This window comes from Lytechinus variegatus, chromosome 2 (assembly GCF_018143015.1).
Source record: "Lytechinus variegatus isolate NC3 chromosome 2, Lvar_3.0, whole genome shotgun sequence".
Lineage (NCBI taxonomy): Eukaryota > Metazoa > Echinodermata > Echinoidea > Temnopleuroida > Toxopneustidae > Lytechinus > Lytechinus variegatus.
Window position 1 is genome coordinate 55,375,217 of NC_054741.1, and position 22,281 is coordinate 55,397,497.

The 22,281-nt window shown below is 34.9% G+C and overlaps 1 protein-coding gene and 1 long non-coding RNA gene across 2 annotated transcripts in view; both read left to right on the forward strand.

The window, feature by feature from the left end:
- LOC121408402 (carboxypeptidase B-like) overlaps nt 1-21,879 on the forward strand; it is a 43,041-nt gene extending 21,162 nt beyond the window's left edge. Inside the window, exons 3-10 of the mRNA XM_041599875.1 lie at nt 5,860-6,111; nt 7,217-7,318; nt 7,898-8,014; nt 8,558-8,671; nt 9,920-10,019; nt 11,246-11,463; nt 11,998-12,082; nt 20,410-21,879. Coding sequence (XP_041455809.1) covers nt 5,860-6,111; nt 7,217-7,318; nt 7,898-8,014; nt 8,558-8,671; nt 9,920-10,019; nt 11,246-11,463; nt 11,998-12,082; nt 20,410-20,639 — 1,218 coding nt within the window. The 3' untranslated portion in view covers nt 20,640-21,879. The remainder of the gene's footprint in view (nt 1-5,859; nt 6,112-7,216; nt 7,319-7,897; nt 8,015-8,557; nt 8,672-9,919; nt 10,020-11,245; nt 11,464-11,997; nt 12,083-20,409) is intronic.
- On the forward strand, nt 14,211-16,663 carry LOC121408404. The gene is made up of 3 exons (XR_005969033.1): nt 14,211-14,520; nt 15,391-15,493; nt 16,012-16,663. It is a non-coding gene; the product is annotated as an uncharacterized LOC121408404 (long non-coding RNA).
- Nucleotides 21,880-22,281: the final 402 nt, after the last annotated feature.

The window sequence follows — 22,281 nt, forward strand, 5'->3', positions numbered from 1 at the left end:
TCACTATCACCCACCTGGGGAATAGATAATTTATGGGATAGATAAAAGTAATGAATATTCAACGACTTAAGGGTACATAATTTTAGGAGACGGAGCGGGTGCTGAAAGGAGACAACATCCTCCTCCCCATATTAATTTCTCAACAATTGCACACTCAGGCCCGTATTCTGATAGCAGGTCTAAAGTTGTGGTTTAAGTATGGATAGCCAATTGTTGCATAAATCACTAACAGTAGGGATATCATACTTCAGCTCATTTGGCTCTCAAATCATTCATAATTGTGTAGGAAGTATAAATATATGATTGTATTCACCATTGATGAATCAAGAAAGAGCACAGTAAACACAAGAAACATACAACTTCATAAAAATGTTGATACGTATGGCTTCCCATACTTAACCACAACTTTAAACCTGAGTTTAAGTTAAACCCGACTTCAGAATACGGGACTCAGTGATCATTATTTTAAATCATGTATCATGTGTATTTGTCGTCATCCCAGTGGAAGACAATTTATTACCTTAATAACATTTTCACAAAAAAAATTGCTTTATTCTGACGGTAGTTTTATTCAGTTTGTTTCGTCTTTCTCATTTCCAATAAAATGATGCCAAGGTCCCCCAAAACAATTAAAAAAATATATATATATAGATTGAATACCATTAGTATACAAGCAATATAAGTACGAAACAGGTCTGCCATACATAATGTAAATAAAGAAGAATTGTACAATTCAAACTCAGAATGATCAAAAATATTTTAGTTTATCATGATACATCGATGTTGGACATCTGTATAGGTCCATGCACTGCCGTCACTATCAATTATCAAATATGAATTATCTAAACCACATGCACAATAAAGTGAATGTAACAATGATTGCTCAATTACTGAAGTATAGTGTATGAACTTTTTTTAATTTTGTAACACACTTATTTCAATACAGATTTGTTTGTTATACACGAATCAAATTACTTATAGACATTTAGGGAGAAAAAACAACGTTCATTTTCGAAATGAAAGTAATAGTAAGCATGATAAGAGAATTATTTCTCTAAACATTCCAATTCCACCCAACAAATCAACAGATCATTGCTCCACCCTCTGTCTTTTTGCGCACGGTCCATGACTTTGCACACGATTCACGACTTTGCACACGGTCTGCTATGCAACCACTCCTCGTCACATCCATCACTTTGATCTGATAATGTCATAAACATCCTTTGTTTCCCATCATCTTGTTGGCATTTTAGTTATTTTTCAGCGACGTTATCTTTTTCTTCAAAACCATTTCACCTCGAAGGTTGAACTTTCATAATCAATTAGCCGTAGAGGTAGAAGCCTATTGGTATAAATTTATGATGGAAAAGATGCCAAGGTCCAGGGTTCAATTCCCTATACATAATGATACTTTTACACATTTTCCGGGAAAGTAGATAGTCGACGTTGTTATTTTGTATGCCTGTATTTCGACGGCGGCTATCTTTTTTCTAGTGATCATAAAAGTGATTGCATGTCGATCAAAGATACTCAAATAAGAAAGCTTGACGATCTGATTTTTTGCACTAACCTGTCGTGCATAATACCATGCAGCGAAACTGATACTAATAATAATAATAGGCATTTATATAGCGCCATCTATCTAGAAATATTCTATTCCGAGGCTGATATCAAAGCCCCATCTTACAAAAGAGTCGTGTTTGATCCGACCAAACTCAACTATATGGAAATCCGCCAGTGTCATACGTCCGGAAATTTGCAAAGTGTTCTTTGAAAACAAAGAGGAGCACATCGAATCGTCAAGACAACGATGAATGTATGAATATGCATAATACCTAGAAAACAGTTTGAACAAACATGTATTTTAAATGTTGGCGTGGTTGGCTTTCCATATATCGGTTGGATCCATCGCAACTATTTGTAAGAGGGGGCCCAGACCGACAAAAGATATCATGTAACCATTTTCTATATCGGTTTAAAGTCTTTTTTTTCGATGGAGGGACTGTAGCCCAGAGCTGTGCATATAGCATAACGTAGGTATATACCAAAACCGCAGATATTTTTTTATCATTCGACATAACAGCTGCATAAATTCCCATAGCTCTCTGTTATCATTTGTTTGATTATGATGTTTAAGTTAGTATAAAAAATACGATATGATTGTTTTAATATTACATCATTTCATAAGTCATCATCAGGTTATAGGGTCGAGAATCTTTATACTTAGTTGATCGTGAAAAATACGTGTATCCTTACATGAGTGATTTTATTCAAATTATTCAATTTCTTTTATGTATATTTGATCATGGGTGCAGTGCCCCCCCCCCCCATCGGCTGGCCCCCAAAAAACGAGGAAAATGAGAAAAAGAGGGAGAAAGGAAGAGAAACGTAGTGGGGAAAGAGGAAATAATTGTTCATTGTGTTATATTAGTGTTATATATAGTGTTATATAAGTGTTATATTATATCATGTTATGTTATATTACATAAGAACCATTTTTTTCATAAATTTATAAAACATTATTTGCTCAGGGCCTATGTCATCATTGTTCCTGGTGCTCGCATAGACTGTTTAACGAAATATATAATCCTGTTGTACTAAAACCTCCCGTTTCCAAGTCAATATACACCAAATATATTTCCTAGCAATTTTTGTTATTATTGTTTTATGTAGTGACATTTGCTTCTTTTTCATGACTACTTACAGTGATTGCCATATTTTATTTTGATTACCTCCAGTCAAAACTCTTCTTGGAGTATTTCAGAGGAACATCATATTAAGTACCAAGTAACATTTACTGTCCGTGCTAACGTTCGCATTAGTTGATTGGTGAGATGTCTGCTCTTCATGAATTCCTAAAATCAGTCCTTAAAATGTCAATTTTTCTGATCTGAATACCACAAATTTTCAGCTCGCGCTTCGCGCTCGCATCATTTGGTTAGTGAAATACGTAAGGTCTTAGTAAATTCCTACAAACAAGCCCTAGAATGCCCCTCTTCAGGTCTGAATTTCAAAAATTTTTAGCTCGCGTTTCGCGCTCGCAGTATTTGATTCGTGAGATGCGTATGATAATCATGATTACAATGACTACAAAAAGTGCTTCATGTGTTTAGATGTAATTCTAACAAAATCATCAAAGGATGGCACTAGCATTATATGACTATGCTGAGATATTTATACTCAAAATGGATTTCTAAGATATAGTCCGTAAAATATCCCTGTGTGGGGTCAATATATACAAAAATTTCAGCTCGCGCTTCGCGCTCGCATTGTTTGTTTAGCGAGACAGATCATGATTACAACAAATTTGCTTATAGTGTCCTTTTTTAGGTCTGAATATCAAAAATTTTCAGCACGCGCTTCGCGCTCGCATTATTTGATCAGTGAGATACACATCCGTTTAATGGCACTGTATGTCCTTAAAATGTCTCTATTAGGTCAGTATACCTGGTAAATGAGCGCGCTTCGCGCGCTCCTAAGTGACTCGAAATGTTTGCTGGTGCCTCCCCAATGCCGTGACCCAGGTACGCCACTGCATGGGTGTATCTTCCATTTCAAAGAAATCACATAGATCAAAGGCTTAACAGAATGCTATAATAATTAACCATTGATTCTTTAAAAATTATTGCCCTGTTTTACTTATGGAAATTACATCAAAATGAAATTTAAATACATTTTGATAGACTATACTGTTAGAACATTTATCCTTAAAATAAAAGAAGTTCCTGCCGCAGACTCGATAACACAGTTATCCTACCAGATTGCGTAATCTTACATTATATCGTAAGATTACATGAAATGGGTATTTGGTGTATGGAATTTTCACATCTCCTTTAATAAAACATCCTTTTCCCCTTTTTAACCAGACCTGTTCTGTTAAATTGCAGAAAAATTCCTGTTTTATGAATTTACAGAATGATTCTGTTGTTGCTTTTTGCAAAATCTTCTCTTGTTTTCTGTAAAATCAGGGGTTTTTAACAGTGTAGCCATGATACAATATCTTCGGATCAAAATTCTGCATAACAATAGCAAGGTGTATAAGGAAGATGATGGAGAGAAAAAAAATATTATATTAACAGAAATAAGAAGAAGTATTACAAGTAAGAAGAAGGAAGAGAAGAAGAAGAAGAAGAAGAAGAAGAAGAAGAAGAAGAAGAAGAGGAAGAAAAAGAAGAAGAAAAAAAAATAGATGATGAAGATGAAGAAGAAAAAGAAAAAAAGAAGAAAAAGTAGATGATGATGATGGAAATTTGTACAGATTAAATTACCTATTTTGTAAATATCTCTAGCAATATCTTATTGATGACCCAGTAGCCTATGCCCCATCGTGACAAGCCCCTCTGTCAACAAAATGAATCACTGGATAAGTCGTCGAACTTTTAGCACGATGTTTTTGATTGATTGATTGATTGATTAATAACGAATTTATTTCATTCCAAAATTTCAACAAGGTTACAAAGTAAAGCAAAATATAATATGACATTATGAAATGAAATAGAAACCTTCTGAAAAGCAAAGCTTGTTATTGAAGGTTTCCTTCAATAAATAAGACATATTAATGCAGAATACAAAGTTCAATACATAATATACAAATCATATCTTTCTTGTAGAAGTTCAAAATATACTGTATATAATACACAAGTCGTCATTTATTTCTTGTAGAAATTAAATGTAAATCCTTATTAAATTTATTTTTTTACATATTCTCCCAATTAAAAGATAAACAAGGCTTGATTATATTACAAGATATGAAGAAAAAAATTATATTACAAGATATGAAGAAAAAGTGAAAAGGACTCTCTAAACAAAACGTTAAAAAAACAGGACGTGACAGAACGGTACAAGAACAAGGCATGACAAAAAAGTTATACAAAAACAAGACATACGAAATAGTGTAAGAACAGACAAATTGAAATAAAAAACAACAGCAATAAAACAAAGGACAAAAATCGATTAAAAGAAAGCAAATAAAAGAAGAAAAAAAAGTTCATGTTTCATATCCCACCGCAGCAGCTGCACTCGCGTCCTTTGCATGAAGTTTATCTACATTTTACACTCTCCATCCAGTAACACATAACACAAAGGTTAACAATTAATTGTACGCTTAATTTCTTACGATGGATTGTACATTGTAGTCAATGAAATCAATCGTAGAAAAATGTTCGACGATCAATGTCACGCTTTGTGTTACGGGCCTCAGGTGTAGTTGATGGGTACCCTATAGTAAGGGAAAATGCTCGAGCGCTTGAAGAGGGTAGCTGTGTATGCTAAGGCCTGGACAATATGCAGCGCTTAGGAAATATTGTATTGCTCTATAACTGTTGCATTTGATTTGATTTGATTTGATTTATTTATTTCCGTTTCACAATAGTATAATGAACATAGCAATAATATAATAAACATAACAAAACAAGGTCGAAAATACTACGAAATATAATATGTATACATAAATAATCATAAATTTAAAGAACACAATTGAGTAAATAAATTTATCTGAAATGACATTTGTATTTGAAAGTAAAACGGAGGGACTTGCCGAAAAAAGCAAAGCTTGTACAGGAGGCAAGCCCCTAACTTAGTTTCAATATAAAACTACAACAAATAGATATTGGTTCGTAATAATAAATTTGTTTAAAAATAAATACAATTTTTGTGCACTTGAAAAAAACGTAACTGATGGGTCATGTAAAATCTATTTTACTATATGATATCCATCTTATGTGTTATGAAATTTTATGAGGATATTGAGCAAAATATCAAAATATTCTAATGTATCCATATTCTTGAAAAAAATACCCCTTAGAAATCTATGATTAGTTGTCGTCTAAGAATTGCCGCTCTTTTATCGATTTCTTAAAGGTCGACTTCTGGAGAGAGGCGACACCGTCGTCGCTTCACCGTCCGGTCGACATCATGGTTCCACCGAGCCTACGCAATAACCTCCGTGACATCCTGACGTCCCTTTCTCTCGACATCGAAATCAACATCCCTGACGTTGGAGCTCTAGTGACTGGCCAGATGTCAGAGATTCAAACGAGACGCGCGAACGAGCCAGTCGGTACAGCAGCCCTGTCAGATTTCGACTACACACGGTACCACACTTACGACGAGGTAAGAGATTCATCAAAGGAATTTCTTTAAGTAAAGGTATTGTGGCTCAGTACTTCGAACCACAATGCCCGGGTTTCAAATCTCACTGCAACCCTCGAAACCGCTGGCAAGGCACAACCCCGGACCATCCTTGCAAAATCCATTTTTACTTTTGAAGGCCCAAGACTCTGGGGAACTATTAATAATAACATCAAAGAATCACCAAGCCTAAATTCTTTCAAATATAAGTTCAAAAAATTTCTCCAAGATAACCATTGAATTAACTCTTCATTACTCAAACTCTCATTTTTTTAATCAAACATGATTATTATGTGACGTACATTTTTCCATCTCTTTCGTTTTCCTGTTGATCAAGGAGGTCCGTTTGTGAGTGCTGGGGCTGGATTGTGGAGACCTTTAATCTCCCTTTTTCTTATTTCCTTTTCTATTTTGATTTCGTCTATTTCTTTTTAATTTAGCTGGTTTATGCTCAAGTTGTTATTTTGATTTTTATGTGCTATGTAACTGCAATAATATTTATTAGGAGGTAGCATCTACAAGCTCCGCTTTTTAGCAGCCTCCTCCATTTCCAACCTGATCTTGAATATAATTTTTGTACAGGATACTTGAAATACGTTTTGTTATATTTGTATGTCAAAATGTACGAAACGAACTGTAATTGTTGAAAATGGAAATAAACAATATCTCCAATCTCCAATATGTAGTAAATGTGTATCCGAAAGGAAAGAATCATTAAATTCTCGAGCACAAGTGGTTGCCATGCTAAAGCCAGGGTACAGAAATATTGTAATTATGGCAAGTGCAATATAAATGTTTCATATCATGGGTAAAGCTAATAACTTTCTTTGATTCAATACAGCAAAAACTGTGGTGTTAACCGGTGTACATAGAGGACCACACCAGTTATTTTACACCGGTGTTAAATTGGTGGTGTTAGTTTTACACCTATAGGTGTTATTGCAACACCTTTTGTTGTTACATTTACACACTTTGGTGTTATGTTTAATCTCTAGTGTGTAATTTTAACACCTCAGTGTGTGGTCCTCTATTAACACCAATTGGTGTCAGTTTTAACACCGCAGTTTTTATCTTATTTTCTTTTCAGATCCAGCAGTGGGTATCAGATATTGTGACAGAGTACAGTGACATCACATCTCACTTTTTGCTTACAACGTCATATGAAGGAAGGCCAATCAATGGATTCCGAGTAATCAATTCGACACTTTCATGACAATCAGTTTAGAACTTTATGATTATAAAATGGGAGTATAGGGGGTAAGAGAGACCAAGGGACTCGGAAACAGGCAGGCAGCGGCATAAAGGAATTAAGAGGGGGGGGGGGGGGGGGGTGGGGGATGAAAGGGAGACAAATGAGGAAGAAGGGCAGAGAGACAGAACGAGAAAAAAATAGAGATAGGGGACCCCTTAAATGGAAGCGAAAAATGACAGTTAATTGGAAAGAAAAAAAAAAAAGAAAGAAAGAAAGAGAGAGAGAGAGAGAGAAGGAGAGAAAAAAATAAAGAAAGAAAGAAAGGTAGCATAAATCTAAGTATAGAAACAGACTGAGAGACAGACAACATATAAAATGCCATAAAGCGAGGGCAAATAGAGAGAGAGATAGAAGATGACGAGAGAGAGAGAAAGAAAAGAGACAGAAAAGAAGAAAAAATAAACGTTATTAGCACTAATTAAATTTCAAGGTGGAATTTAAAAAAAAGGAAAACAAGACACAAAATTAATTGACCAGGGGTATGACCCCCCCCCCCCCATTTTCTCATCTGTATAGATCAGAGGAAGAAACAGTGTTGCCAGTGATCCTCCTCCCCCAGCGGTGTGGTTTGAGGGCGGTATACACGCCAGAGAGTGGATCAGCCCAGCCACCGTTATGTGGTTTACAGCACAGGTAAATAGGCCTATACAGATGTTTGTTTGTGGATTAAATTCAATTTTCTATATATGTACATTCTATTTTTTTTTTAATGTCACCTTAGATTATATAATTCTTGCTGTTTGAATATCCCATTGTACCTTTTACATGATTGCATTTATGTGACCTCATTTTCTATTTGCCGTTCTGTATTTTGGGAGTAAAATAATCACGCTTGTTTAATTAAAAGAGATATGCATTAGCCTTAATAGCGCCACCTCATGCCCTCAACTACTTGCGTGTGGCTAGCATAATGCAACATTCTTTTCTTTGTAGTTTTGTAATACAGAGCCGCTTGAATGGTAAACATAGTTCTTTCTTAATAAACTAAATATTGAATCACCCGGTTTAAAAAAAATTGCATATCATTTCTATCTGCTCATTTAGAGATAAATGAATCCAAATATACAAATATATTTGTAAATACTCGAAAATGAAAAGCCATTGTAAAGATGGGTTACGCTCCACAGAATAGGAGCACGTATTAACATTTTTTTTACGTCTTTATTTTCCACGAAGCTTCTACAAGATTATGAAGACGGTGATGAATTGGCTATGAGTATGTTTGATAACATGGACTGGTACATCGTCCCATCTCTCAATCCAGATGGCTACACCTACACTTGGACTAACGTAAGGAAGACGGGATTTGTTACCACTTCAAAAATGGACGTTACATTGACGAAATCCCTCATTGTTACATGATGAGATTTTATTCTAATTCCCCTGACAGCACTGTTTAATGGAAAATAACTATGATGTTGGAAATATACTTTTATTCGCCTTGTTCAATACAAACAAATCACCGAATTCTGTGTAGGGTTTGTAATAGATTGGGAATATGCATGTTAGCATTGACTGGGGGGGGGGGGGGGGCTTGTCAAAAATAAAAGAAAGTGTGCCCCATGTGGCCTGTTGGTAAATGCTGGATTCATAAGTGGTACCCACACACTAAGAATTTGGGGTGCAAAAACTTTGCGGAGCAAGCTTTGGGGTGCATGAAATGCACTTATGGTGATAATTTGTTTTTTTAGAGAGGTGCAAAGATGCATATTTTCCTGTTTTCCCCAGTGTAACATTCAGTGTGCACCTTTGAAATCACAAAGTTAAACCTATTTTCCTTACTGTGCAGGATGAAATAGTGTCCCTGAAGTTAAAAGTTGTTAAAACAAAATCTCAGATGGAAGGGGGGGGGATAAACTGCTGTTAAAATTGTGAACGACAAGGCTAGGGAAACCCCCAAATGAGTTCATTAATCAATTTAGCCACATGAGCTGATGTTGAAATATGGAAATGTTTATTCGTATCCCTACTGCAAACAGAGCGTGCCTGTATATTTTGCGAAGTACATGAACTATGTTATTTACCACGATCAAATTGAAATTACACAAATACAATCTATCAATTGAACAAGAATTGATCTCTCTGAATATGTTAATACGCCGAAATTGTAGGAAACAGTAGACTCTGAGACAATCAAGTCAAATTCAAAGAAATATGGCAGCGCATTATGTGCATGACTTTGTTAAAATTAATAGAATCATAGTTCCGAGAATTCTTGTCGTTTTTAATGAAATCAAGTTGATTTAATAGCAACCTATTAGTTTCCCTTTAGATAAGATATCTATACAAATTGAATAGTGAAAAGTTAGTTTTAAAATGGACTACAAACCTGCAACATATTGAGAAATAAATTTTATTTTCAGTCTCCTAATGTGAAAAGTAAATATGTTTTCAATTGATCAAAGAGAAATTTACATGCTGCTGAAAAAACCCCTTCAAAACAGATGAGACTGGTTAAATATTTGACATTCTATTTCTATTCACCATTGCAATTTCATTAATCGACTTTGATTAGTCTTCGCCTTTCATCATTTTCAGGACCGACTTTGGCGAAAGACCAGATCGGATAATCTAGACAGCACAGGTAGTGGTTGCAGGGGAGCCGATCCGAACCGCAACTTCCCTTTCGGATGGGCCGGTAAGTTAATTAAATCCGTGGGTCGAAAACAATACCTCCAACCTCGCCCTTTCAATGTCACATGGTTCAAATGGTAGAAGATACTTTAGAGAATTATATTGACAATGTCAACTTCCAAGTATTCTGCACCTCCTCCCATTTTAAGGAGTGGCGTCTAGTCAAATAAATTATATATATGTATATAAAAAGAAATCGTGACTAAAAAGACATACTGATATACCTGTTAGCAATGCCAACATAACAGAAAACTGGAAACTATGGAAGCTTAAAAGTGCCACCGAGATGTTGATATAATTATCTTGGGAAGTCGACATCATGATAGCAAAAGATCAGATGACGAGATCCCGGATCTCATCATGTCCACATCTTTCAGAAGACATATTCAGATGACAAGATCCCGGAACTCATCATGTCGACATCTTGTAGAAGAGATGATCAGATGACAATATCCTGGATCTCATCATGTCGACATCTTTTAGAAGAGATGATCAGATGACAAGATCTTCTATCTCGTCATGTCTACATCTTTTAGAAGAGATTATCAGATGACATGATCATATGGATCGAAGATCTTGTCATCTGATCATCTCTTCTAAAGGATGTCGACATGACGAGATCCGGGATCTTGTCATCTGATCATCTGTACAAGATGTCGACATGATGAGATCCGGGATCTTTTCATCTGATCATCTCTTCTACAAGATGTCAACATGACGAGATCCGGGATCTCGACATCTGATCTTTTGCTATCATGATGTCGACTACCCAAGATAATTATCTCAACATCTCGGTGGCACTTTTAAGCTTCCATAGGAAACGTTTCTTAAAAGTCGATATCACTAGCAAAGCATATTTTATGACAGGTGTCAGAGAATTCATAGGCTTTGTTTGGTCGAGAAGCCCAATTGCGGTGCCCGGGCCGGGGGGCAGCCAGGGGTTACCTTCCTTTTGTAATTTTAGTAAAATAGAAAGAGAAAAGGGAGGGGAAATGAAAGGAAGCAGAGAGGAATAAAAAGAAAATATGTTTTAAGTATACAAGAGATATTTGGTCGTTTAATTCTATCACATCCTTATTAGTCAGTAGAAAAAAAATACGTCTCGTTTACCCGGCCCTTCCACCAACTCCCTCATCAAAATAAAAAGGTGTGACCCCTAATGTTCATCTAGTGAAGTGGTGTCTTTGTTTATATTAATTATATCTACCTTAATTATGGTCTCTATCCTAGGAAACGGTACCAGTCCATTCCCGTGTTCTAACATCTATCACGGCAAATCGGCTCTCTCCGAACCCGAAGTCGATGGCGTTGTCGAATATCTTCGCAACCTGAAGGCTAATAACCAGAACTTCCTCATCTTCCTCGATTGGCACAGCTACGGACAATACTTCCTCTCTCCGTGGTCGTACTCTGCCTACGCCCCAAACCCTCCCGATTACGACGCCATGGTGAGGACATGTTTATTTGCCCCTTTTACGAATTCTGGATCATTTCCTTGATTTCCTATTACACACTTGAATTAATTCCTTGGATAATTACATTTGATTAAGTTAAGAATATGATATTGGCGATCGCTAAAAATAACCTTGATATAAAGAATGTTGAAATGAAAATTTCTGATGATCAAAGTGTCCTTTTTCATTGAACAAAAAATCATGACAGGAATAACAGCCCTTATCACACAACTCGATGGAAAATTATACCATCCACTAACATGTAACTTTTAATTGTATACACAATGTAAAATATCAAATAGAAAACTACTACCTTATATGTAAAAATAGATCACTGCCAAAATCAGCTTCAAATTCCGAAGGCAGATTCGACAAGGTAACCGAATTCGAAGGAATTGGTTCCGATTCGATTCTTCGGATGTTCTTTCAACTTCACATCAGTTCGTAGAATGTTTACTTTTGGCAAATTCCCCTTTAAATTTTCACCAATTGTATACTTTCTAATCCTTTACTGGTTCCTTTCTGCAGATGGCAATGGGTAAGGCAGCGAGTGATGCCATAGCAGCCGTGCACGGTACGGTCTTTCAGAGTGGCTCATCCATTGAACTTCTGAGTAAGTACGATGGAATTTTTGATTCATAAGATCGATGTTTCTTTTGTTGTTGCATGATTATTAGGGTCATTTAATTGTTGGAAATATTGGCAGAACATGCTAGGTGTGAGAAGTTCTTTGATGAACGGTGATATATGTCAAGTTCAAATACAACGACTGGAGCCAAGCAAGGTCTCAGCTGCACAGCTGTCGATATCACAGGCTGGTGGTACTGGCGTATACGTACGCTTGGGGGCACTGACGTCCAAACATTTCAACGACAATCTCCCCCCCCCCAAAAAAAAAAAGAGGGGAAGGAAAAAAAATCGATGTTATATCCTTAGGAGTTCCAAAAGAACGGCACAATATAAACTTATAGCCAAAAATAAGGAAAAGAACATAACATTTTAACAAACGGAACATGTTTCGACGAAGTTCAATCCTCGAAAGTTTTTTTAGGCTGATGATGAGGTGTGAATTTCGAAAGATGTTAATTCCGTTTATTAAAATTCTATGTTCTTTTCACTATTTTAATGTGCTGGTACATTTCTTGCTGAAGGAATGCACGCCATGGCTGGGAATCGAACCATTGAGATTCAACTTGCATTTTCAATGCATTTGCTGTGTTCTGGGATTCGTTCTGCGTAACGTTGTAAAAAAACTTCCTATCATCAAGACAGTATTGATGTTATTATCAAGAGGGTAAAGATGTTACCATCAAGACAGTAATGCTGTTATCATCAAGACTGTAATGATGTTACCATCAAGACAGTAATGATGTTACCATCAAGACAGTAATGCTGTTATCATCAAGACTGTAATCAGTGGCGTACCGTGGGTCACGGCATTGGGGGGGCACCAGCAAAAATTTCGGGTCACTTAGGGAGCGCGCGAAGCGCGCTCAGTTGTCAGGTATACTGACCTAATAGAGATATTTTAAAGACATGCAGTGCCATCAATCGGATATGTATCTCACTGATTAAATAATGCGAGTGCGAAGTGCGAGCTGAAAATTTTTGATATTGACGGCTAAAAATTGACATTATAAGCGAATTGTTTTGTAATCATGATACTTAACTGTCTCGCTAGACAAACAATGCGAGCGCGAAGCGCGAGCTAAAATTTTTGTATATATTGACCCTAAACAAGGAAATTTTAAGGATTATATTTTAGAATCCATTAAGAGTATAATTATTTCACCATAGTCATCTAATGCTATTGCCATCCTTTGCTGATTTTGTTAGAATTACATCTAAACACAGTCATGAAGCACCTTCTGTAGTCATGTAATCATGATTATCATACGCATCTTACTAATCAAATACTGCAAGCGCAAAAGCGCGAGCTGAAAATTTAGGAAATATAGACATGAAGAGGGGCATTCTAAGAGTTGTTTGTAGGCATTCTCTAAGACCCTACGTATTTGACTAACCAAATGATGCGAGCGCGAAGCGCGAGCTGAAATTTTTGTATATATTGATCACAAACATGGATATTTTAAGGACTATAGTTACGAATCCATTAAGTCAGAGTATACATATCTCACCATAGTCATCTAATGCGAGTGCCAAGCGCTTGCTGATTTTGTTAGAATTACATCTAAACACATGGAGCACTTTTTGAAGTCATTGTAATCATGATTATTATACGCATCTCACTAATGAAATACTGCGAGCGCTAAGCGCGTGCTGAAAATCTAGGAAATTCAGACATGAAGAGGAGCATTCCAAGGCTTGTTTGTAGGAATTCACTAAGACCCCACGTATTTCACTAACCAAATGATGCGATCGCGAAGCGCGAGTTAAATTTTTTTTATATTCAGATCAGAAAAACTGACATTTTAAGGACTGATTTTATGAGTTAATGAAGAGCAAAAATCTCACCAATCCACTAATGCGAACGTTAGCACGGACAGGAAATGTTTTATATTAAGACCTTAAAATAGGGCAATAACTTTCAGTAGTCATGAAAAATAAGAATATATAACTACTTAAAACAATAATAACTCTAATTGCGAGGAAATATATTATTTTGTTGTATATTGATTTGAAAACGGGAGGCTTTAGTACAGCAGGTTTATATATCTCGTTAAAAAGTCTATGCGAGCACCAGGAACAATGAAGACACAATTAAGCAAATCGTCCCTGTTTTCACGAAGTGACGGATAAGAGGAAAATTTTCACTTTTTTCAATTTTGAGTTTTTTGCATTTTTGGACATCTATGACTTATATCTTGAACCTCAAAAAGTTTCAGATCACAATAATGTCTAATTACGTTGCTATGACGACATGACATTCAATAAAATACCGGGTAAAAGGATTTCTTGTTTTCACGAAGTGACGGATAAGCAGCCGTCAATACGTGAAAACAAACGAATACGCTTTGCACTCAAGAGTTTTTTCACGAAGTGACGGAAGGCAAATATTTACAGTTTGGAACAGCCGAAGACCATGAAATGGTGAGTTTTTTGTAATTGTAGGAAATGAAATAAATGTAATGCAGCCTTTAAAGTCATTTCGAGTGATTTCAACCCTTTTTAAACGTCTCTGATAGCAAAAATCCTTAAAATAACGTCCAATCTCTACATACATTGCCCCACATATTTATTTTCGTGTCAGTGAAAATAGAACGGAGTATTGCGTGTACTTTTTTGTCACTCAATCGAACTTGAATGTAAATTTAGTCAAACCATAAGGGTTAGAATATTTATCAAGACTAAATAGATTTAATGAAGGCTGAGGATTTGGTGAAATAGTCGTATAGGGCATTAGTTTAGGCCTAGCCTAGATCTAGTCTAATTTACATGCATTGTCATTGTGTTAACTCGCCGTACTCGTTAAGTTCTAACTTGTCTTCACAAGTTCCCAGGCCATATGAATAGTATTTGCAATAAATTTCCATAAAAAAATCACAAATGAATACATAGATTTTATTGTCTGCTTTGCTATAGTGAACTCATCATGTAATAACATACTTTTAAAAATATGTAATGGAAAGATACCCCCCCCCGGGGGGGGGGGGGGGGATCTATAAATAACAATTTGAATGCTGAGATCATGGTACAGTTAGTGGCCAACCTATGTGGGCAAATAAGTTGAGTCCTTAGTTAAACTGAAGATTACTGGGGATTTATGTTTTAAATAAATCATCTCAAGTCCAGACTCAGTCTACATCTAATGTAGATAGAGCTTTATACTTTGTTGTTTGGTGGCCACTTCCTCGCCCTTATCTCTATAACGTTTTACAGAAACTGAAAGAATCTACATCAATAACTGCAACTGGGATTTCATCATAATCATGATGATGAAGATATTTTCATTTTTTACAGATGCAGTATATACAATAAGTGATGTTTCAGAGAACAAATGAGAGAAGTCCTGGAACTGGTACACTTGCTATTTAACAATGCTGATGGTCAGATACAATTCCAGGTGAGAATTGTCATACTCACATGACATCCTGTCAGTATAAGCAATTCATTGATTTTCACTCACTACCAAAATTAATTTCAATTACAAATCTGGTAAACAATGAAGCTATAAAACTATGTTGATTCAAAGTTATAATCAGAAAATATTAATTTTGGAATACGTTATAATTTAGCAGATATACATGTATTTCTAAGTTGTAAAAGAACATTATTCTCATTTTAATAGATGCTTGGTGTACTGCCCTAGAACATTACAAATTTGACATGTGATCATATTTTCAGCTGAAACTTTCTTATAAATTGGAAACATCTAATTGAAATATTTGCTTTAATTATCAGTGGTATAAATAGAGTGTATATAGTATATTCTTGTACCATACTGACTGGGGAGGTTTATGTTTGGTAAGGGAAATTTAAAATATTGAGTCTGCTATCTATTCTACAAACTTTATATTGGATTGACAAAAAACTTTGAAAACAAACAGATAATTTGTACATTATTTCATTCCACACACATAGGTTAGATCCAGGGGCCGACACGCTTGTCAGATGGGTCATTGATGATTCCCTGAACATCGCAGATATGATCTGATTTGGTGACATGACAGTGGAATTGGTAGTGACTGGATTTTTATAGTGTGCCCTGGTTTTGAAATATTGAAGTAACCAAACTAGAAACATCTTCTGAGAACTCTGACTGCAATTCTAATGATGAAACTCTGTCTACACTTGTGAAAATGTAAAAGGAGTTGGCTCTACCTCGTGGCCTTTCAGGTTCAGTGCTCTCATCTAACTTTTTCTTTTTCCAGCTGGGTAACTGATACCAATTTTAATTTTCTTTAGATTTTGACTTCAACATAAGTTAAGTTTTAATTTTGATAGGACTTTCAAATCTGGTTTCATTTTTAGAGCAGTGTATTATATAAAGAAACTATACTGCTTGAACTATAAGTCTCTGCTCTTATAGTGATATGATTATGAACTCCTTTAAAAATATTTTATATATACAGTCAAATATAAAGTTCAGAATAGTCACTTATCTGCTATACTTACATGTTAAAATTGCTAATACACATCGTCCACATATGGATGCAGAATAATTACCCTTTTTCATTCATTTGTTTCGCATGTTTTCATTTTGCTTGGTGCTATCTAAAAAACAGAAATACTGCATATTGTGTTAATACTTCATATTCTTTAATAATAACAATCATACAATTTAGACTGACATGCATTGTGAAACTCGATAGCTGCATGATATATTACTAGTAAGGATGTAGGGGTGAAAATCATATTAGGTTTTTGTGAATTCATTTTCAAAAGCCAAATGTGTTAATACAGACACCCCCCCCCCCCCTCTTCCATGAGGTAATGTTTTATTGGTTTATCAGGGGGTGAGAATTCTTAAGCTGATTTTAGTTATTTTTTTTTTTATTTTAAGCTTGATATCCCCCATTCCTGTACAATAGTTTGAGAGCTCATTCAATTTAATCCCCCAACTCTTTACAGAATTTTCATGTCTTTATTTGTCATCGCTCACACACCTGGTTCATGCAGTCGATGTGTCGTAATTTTATTCCAGAAAATCCAACTGTTAGATTTTGTTAATGAGTGTTATTCAGGAAAGAAGTAATACATGATTATTTTTAGCTTGAGGTTAAAGATACACTGCAGCACATGTTTTTCTGTCTATTTGTAGTAAGAATTTTACTCTTTTTTAATCCCACAAGATCAAAGATGTTATTTTCTAAAACCATGAAGACGATTTTTTGTAAAGTTTTCAGATTTGGAAGAAACTAAGGTGTATTTTAATATATGTTCCTGTTTTGGACTCTGACAATAATTTGCAATTAAAAAAACAAGTGTTTGATTGGAAAATGTATTGATGAATGTTATTTAGCCAATGACTTGAGAATGATGGAAAAAATACAAATCTACTTAGTCATTCGTATTTTTTATCATTGCCTTTTTTTTGCTTTTGTCGCTGTCGTTTGGAATTTTGATTATAAATTTGTTTAAAAAATTATCCTGTTTGATTTGACGTTAAATTATTGATTTAAAATTATATTTCTTTCTTTGACCATCATAGTTTAGAATTGTTTATTCAAAGGTTTGCATGGTTCCTTCGGTAAAGATAAGCTTTTTGTACTATTGGACTTTTTAGTCCTTGACAGTGTGTAAAAACATGAAACAACTCTCAAGGCAATTGATTTAATTATGACATTCTTTTCATTAAAAAATTCCAAAGAGTAGTGAATGTAATAAGTAATGTTGACTATGTTACTTCTATTTTGATGGAAAAGAAATAGGCAATTATACTTGTATATGATTGTGTATGTTAATACAAATATACATTAGAGAATATAACTTTCCTGCACCACTAGCAATGATTATTTTCCAGTATTCTTGTAATTGAAAGTTTATTAATTTGTCATTGGAATGTTTTGAATGTAGAATTGGGTACTTGATAGCAATTCTGTATTTCTAAATGTGGCATTCCCAGACTAGGATTATACTGATTGTGTTTAGCAAGGTTTGATATACAAATAAATATATTGTTGCATAACGGTATATTCAAGTTTTATGAAATGTATAAAATGACAAAATTCTGACAATGTGTACCTGATGGTTCATTTCCTATACCTTTCACAGTGCAATATTAAATTAATTTTAATAATTATGAATGTCGATGTGTTTGTCACTAGCGATTATGGTCCTATATATTATTGAATTTAAAAAATTGTCAAAAATATTTTTCCATTGTTAACATTGTATGGAGATGATACTTTAATGAATTTATTAAGCATACCTTTATCGAAATGATTGATATGAAAAAAATGTTATATTTTAATTTTCTATTTGTCACTTGCTGCTATGATTTTATATGTTATAGAATTAAAAGTGTTCTTCTAAATTTATTCACATTGCTAAATTTGAAGAATTTATTTTATATCGTTAGTATTTTCAATGATTTATGACATAACTCTCATTTTGCATGAAAAGATATTTTAATAGGATTTTCAGGAGAGAATACATGACAATTATGATAAAGGAAAAATGGAGTAGAGAGAGAATGAGAGGGTGGGGACGAGAGTGATATGTAACTCGAAATTTGTTCGCTTTATTTTGACAATTTTTTTTGGGGGGGTAGCAATTAGTCATAATTTACCAATTCTTGTTGCCTTTGACAAGTTAGGTCCACATTTAGTTGAGTACAATTTTCGAGGTATTAGTCTCAAAGAATAATGTTGAATTACTAACTCGGCCTTAACAAAGAATTAATACACAACATTTAAGAGACATTCAATCGGGATTTCATTTTATGAAGGGGGTAGGGAGGTTAATAAACTAACAAAAGTTTATAATGTTGAATTTTCAATTTCCAAACGGAATCAGAGCACACAAAGGGTATATAATTAAACTCTTTATAAATTAACAAAGACAAAAGACAATTCGACTACATTGTAGTCACATTTTTCATGACCTGTTATACAAAGCTTTCGTATTTCAGTGTTCATCTATCAAAAATGAATATGATATTGAAATAAAATAGGCCTAAGAATTTAAAACGTGTGTCTATTGGGCTTCCCTTTTATTACGTGAAAAAAAAGAAAACAGTTTTAGAAGTGATTTTTTTGTACTTATTAGCGGAAGCTGCAGGCCCTATTAATCTCACATTTAGGATTAATTTTGTTTGCAATAGCAAATAAAGAGTTTGTGTATATCTAAAACATAAGTATGGAATTGCATCCACTAGGCTATACGTGGGACTAAGGCGGAACCTCTTCCCGTCACTTCGTAAAAACAAAATTGAAGCGCGTCCTTGAATTTCGGGTTTTCACGAAGTGACGGTTATGCGCGCGGAGCACTATCCGTCACTTCGTGAAAATAAATCTAAGCGTGTCCCGTAATATTTTTTTTCACGAAAATATGGTTCTGTTTATAGCTCATTATCTTCTTAAATACTAAAGGAAAATGCAAATGATTGGAATCGAAGATTGTCTAGAATATGCCCTCTACGAAAATATGATATTTTTTCACCCTGCATACATTAAAGAGGTTGAGATTGAGGTCTAAACCTTTGCAAGCGATTTACTCAAAACTGGCTTTTAAAAAGTTGCGCGCACATCCGTCACTTCGTGAAAACAGGGACGAAATAATGTTTCATAAAGTTGTGAAAAAATGCTTCTTATGTTATATAATATAACACTATGATAAACAACAATTTCTTCTTTCCCCCACTACGTTTCTCTTCCTTTTTCCCTCTTTTTCTCCTTTTCCCCGTTTTTTTTTTTTTTTTGGCCAGCCGATTGGGGGGCACGTGCCCCCCCATGCCCCCCCGTAGTTACGCCACTGACTGTAATGATGTTACCATCAAGACATATCATCAAGACAGTATTGATGTTATCATCAAGACTGTAATGATGTTATCATCAAGACAGTAATGAAGTTATCATCAAGACAGTAATAATATAATCAAAACAGTAACGATGTTATCATCAAGACAGTAATGATGTTATCATCAAGACTGTAATGATGTTACCATCAAGACAGTAATGATGTTACCATCAAGACAGTAATGCTGTTATCATCAAGACTGTAATGATGTTACCATCAAGACATATCATCAAGACAGTAATGATGTTATCATCAAGACAGTATTGATGTTATCATCAAGACTGTAATGATGTTATCATCAAGACAGTAATGAAGTTATCATCAAGACAGTAATAATATCATCAAAACAGTAACGATGTTATCATCAAGACAGTAATGATGTTATCATCAAGACAGTATTGATGTTATCATCAAGACAGTAATGATGTTATCATCACGACAGTAATGATAACATCATCAAGACAGTATTAATGTCATCATCAAGAGGGTAATGAAATGTATTATTTTCACCTCTTTCAGACGAGGCAGCAGGATCCAGCAAAGATTGGGGATACGTCCCGTACGATGAGACCAGCAAGTTTAGGGGTGGTCTTGGTGCCAAGTACTCTTATACTGTGGAACTTCGTGACAAGGGAACCTATGGTTTCCTGCTGCCCGAGGACCAGATTCAACCCGTAGGGGAAGAGATGTATGCTGGGGTCCGAGCCATCGGGGATTACATTCTTAGAGAACTTGGCTTTATTCCGTAGCTTCCAGGTCTTCGTTACACAAAGTTTGGCCATCAATGGCGAAACAAACTGCCTCCGTTATAATTCCCATCTAAACATTCTTCTGCAAACCATAAAAAATATATGTCTTACCAACAACACTATCCAACGTTTTAAGAGGACAACTTGAATCAGCCCTTGTTGAAAATACATCAGGGAGTTAGGACATAACATTAAATGTGACTAGTCACCCCCCTCCAAAAAAAAAAGTCAGGGAATGTTCTCTGTAAATAACCATAATGTCAACTTGGTCTTTAAAAATGAAAACAGTTGTTAAACTATATCTGAAAGAATGATTATTCTTCACACTGTCTTTTTACTGTAAATGTAAAGATCAGAGAGGACATTTCATGCTTTTGTGAACCCCAAACTTCGAACTTTGTTTTCTCTAGCTTTGAAGCTCTCATTGAATCTTGTTTAAACATTCATTAAAATACTTTTGCGAGTTATATTTGAGCAATTGATTTACATAACGTATGTTAATTAGAAAAACTTATTACCTTTACAATTATTTATCGTGTACAAAATTGTATTGAACGGTATGCTGTTGATAAAATAAACATTTTCCCCTATTTTACCCGACATACACGTATACTGATGTTCACAATGTACTGGTCGTTTATTTTGGAATTGATTAATCTATACGTATACATTTACTACAACCTATATGGATTTATTCCTAATAAACCTGGATTGAACTTGGATGTCAACAATGGATATATTTATACCATATTTCCCGTCAACTCTGTCCAAACAGATAATCTTGAAATTAGGAATTCAGATCACTTTTTGTTGAATGTAAAATATTGATCTCAAATAACTTTACTTTCAAAATGGGATTAGTCTAAATTTTTCATTAAAAAGCCAGTTTCCTTTGCGTGACAATGGCGAGTTCTTGCACTACAACTCAGGACGAATTCTAGAGCACAGTAAATGTATTGAAAATGCACGTCAAATGACAATGAACAGCTGACATATCTTTGTGAAATATTGGTGACAAAAAATGTAATATAATTTGTCCAGACTCTAGGACGAAGCTTTGTTATGATTTACCAATTTTCGACAAACACTTTCTTGGATGCTCATTGTCATGAAGGGCATTTGCCAATACATTTTCTATGTTCTTAAAAGCGTTATGTGTCGTGGTGCGAACATCCATTTGACATTAAGACGTATTTAAAGGTAGGCCTTTCTCACTATTAAAGTCGACTGTCAAACATTACCTGTTATCGCGAAATGTTTTATTTTTTAGTCGACTTGGCAAGATTATGAAGCTTGAAACTGTCTGGGAACTGACTTATTTCCAAAGCTAAGCCCGGAGAAAATATCATGAGCATTTTAAATACTTATTCTGAATTTAAAAAATGAAATAGATCATTGGCTGTCTTAAACAGCTTTGGTGTGGTCAACAACAACGATTGCGGAAGAAAGAAATGTGAATTTTAAATGGGATCGCCCTACTTCTGTCAATAATTTCGTTCTCTTGATTGTTGATTCTTGATCGAAGTTATGTAAGAGACCTTAGGCAGAAGTGTTCCAAGTTGTGCCTTTTCTGGATGACTTCAGTAAGTTCAGTAAGGTCAACATTTCAATAATGGGATCGAGACAGACAGACAGGGTCGGG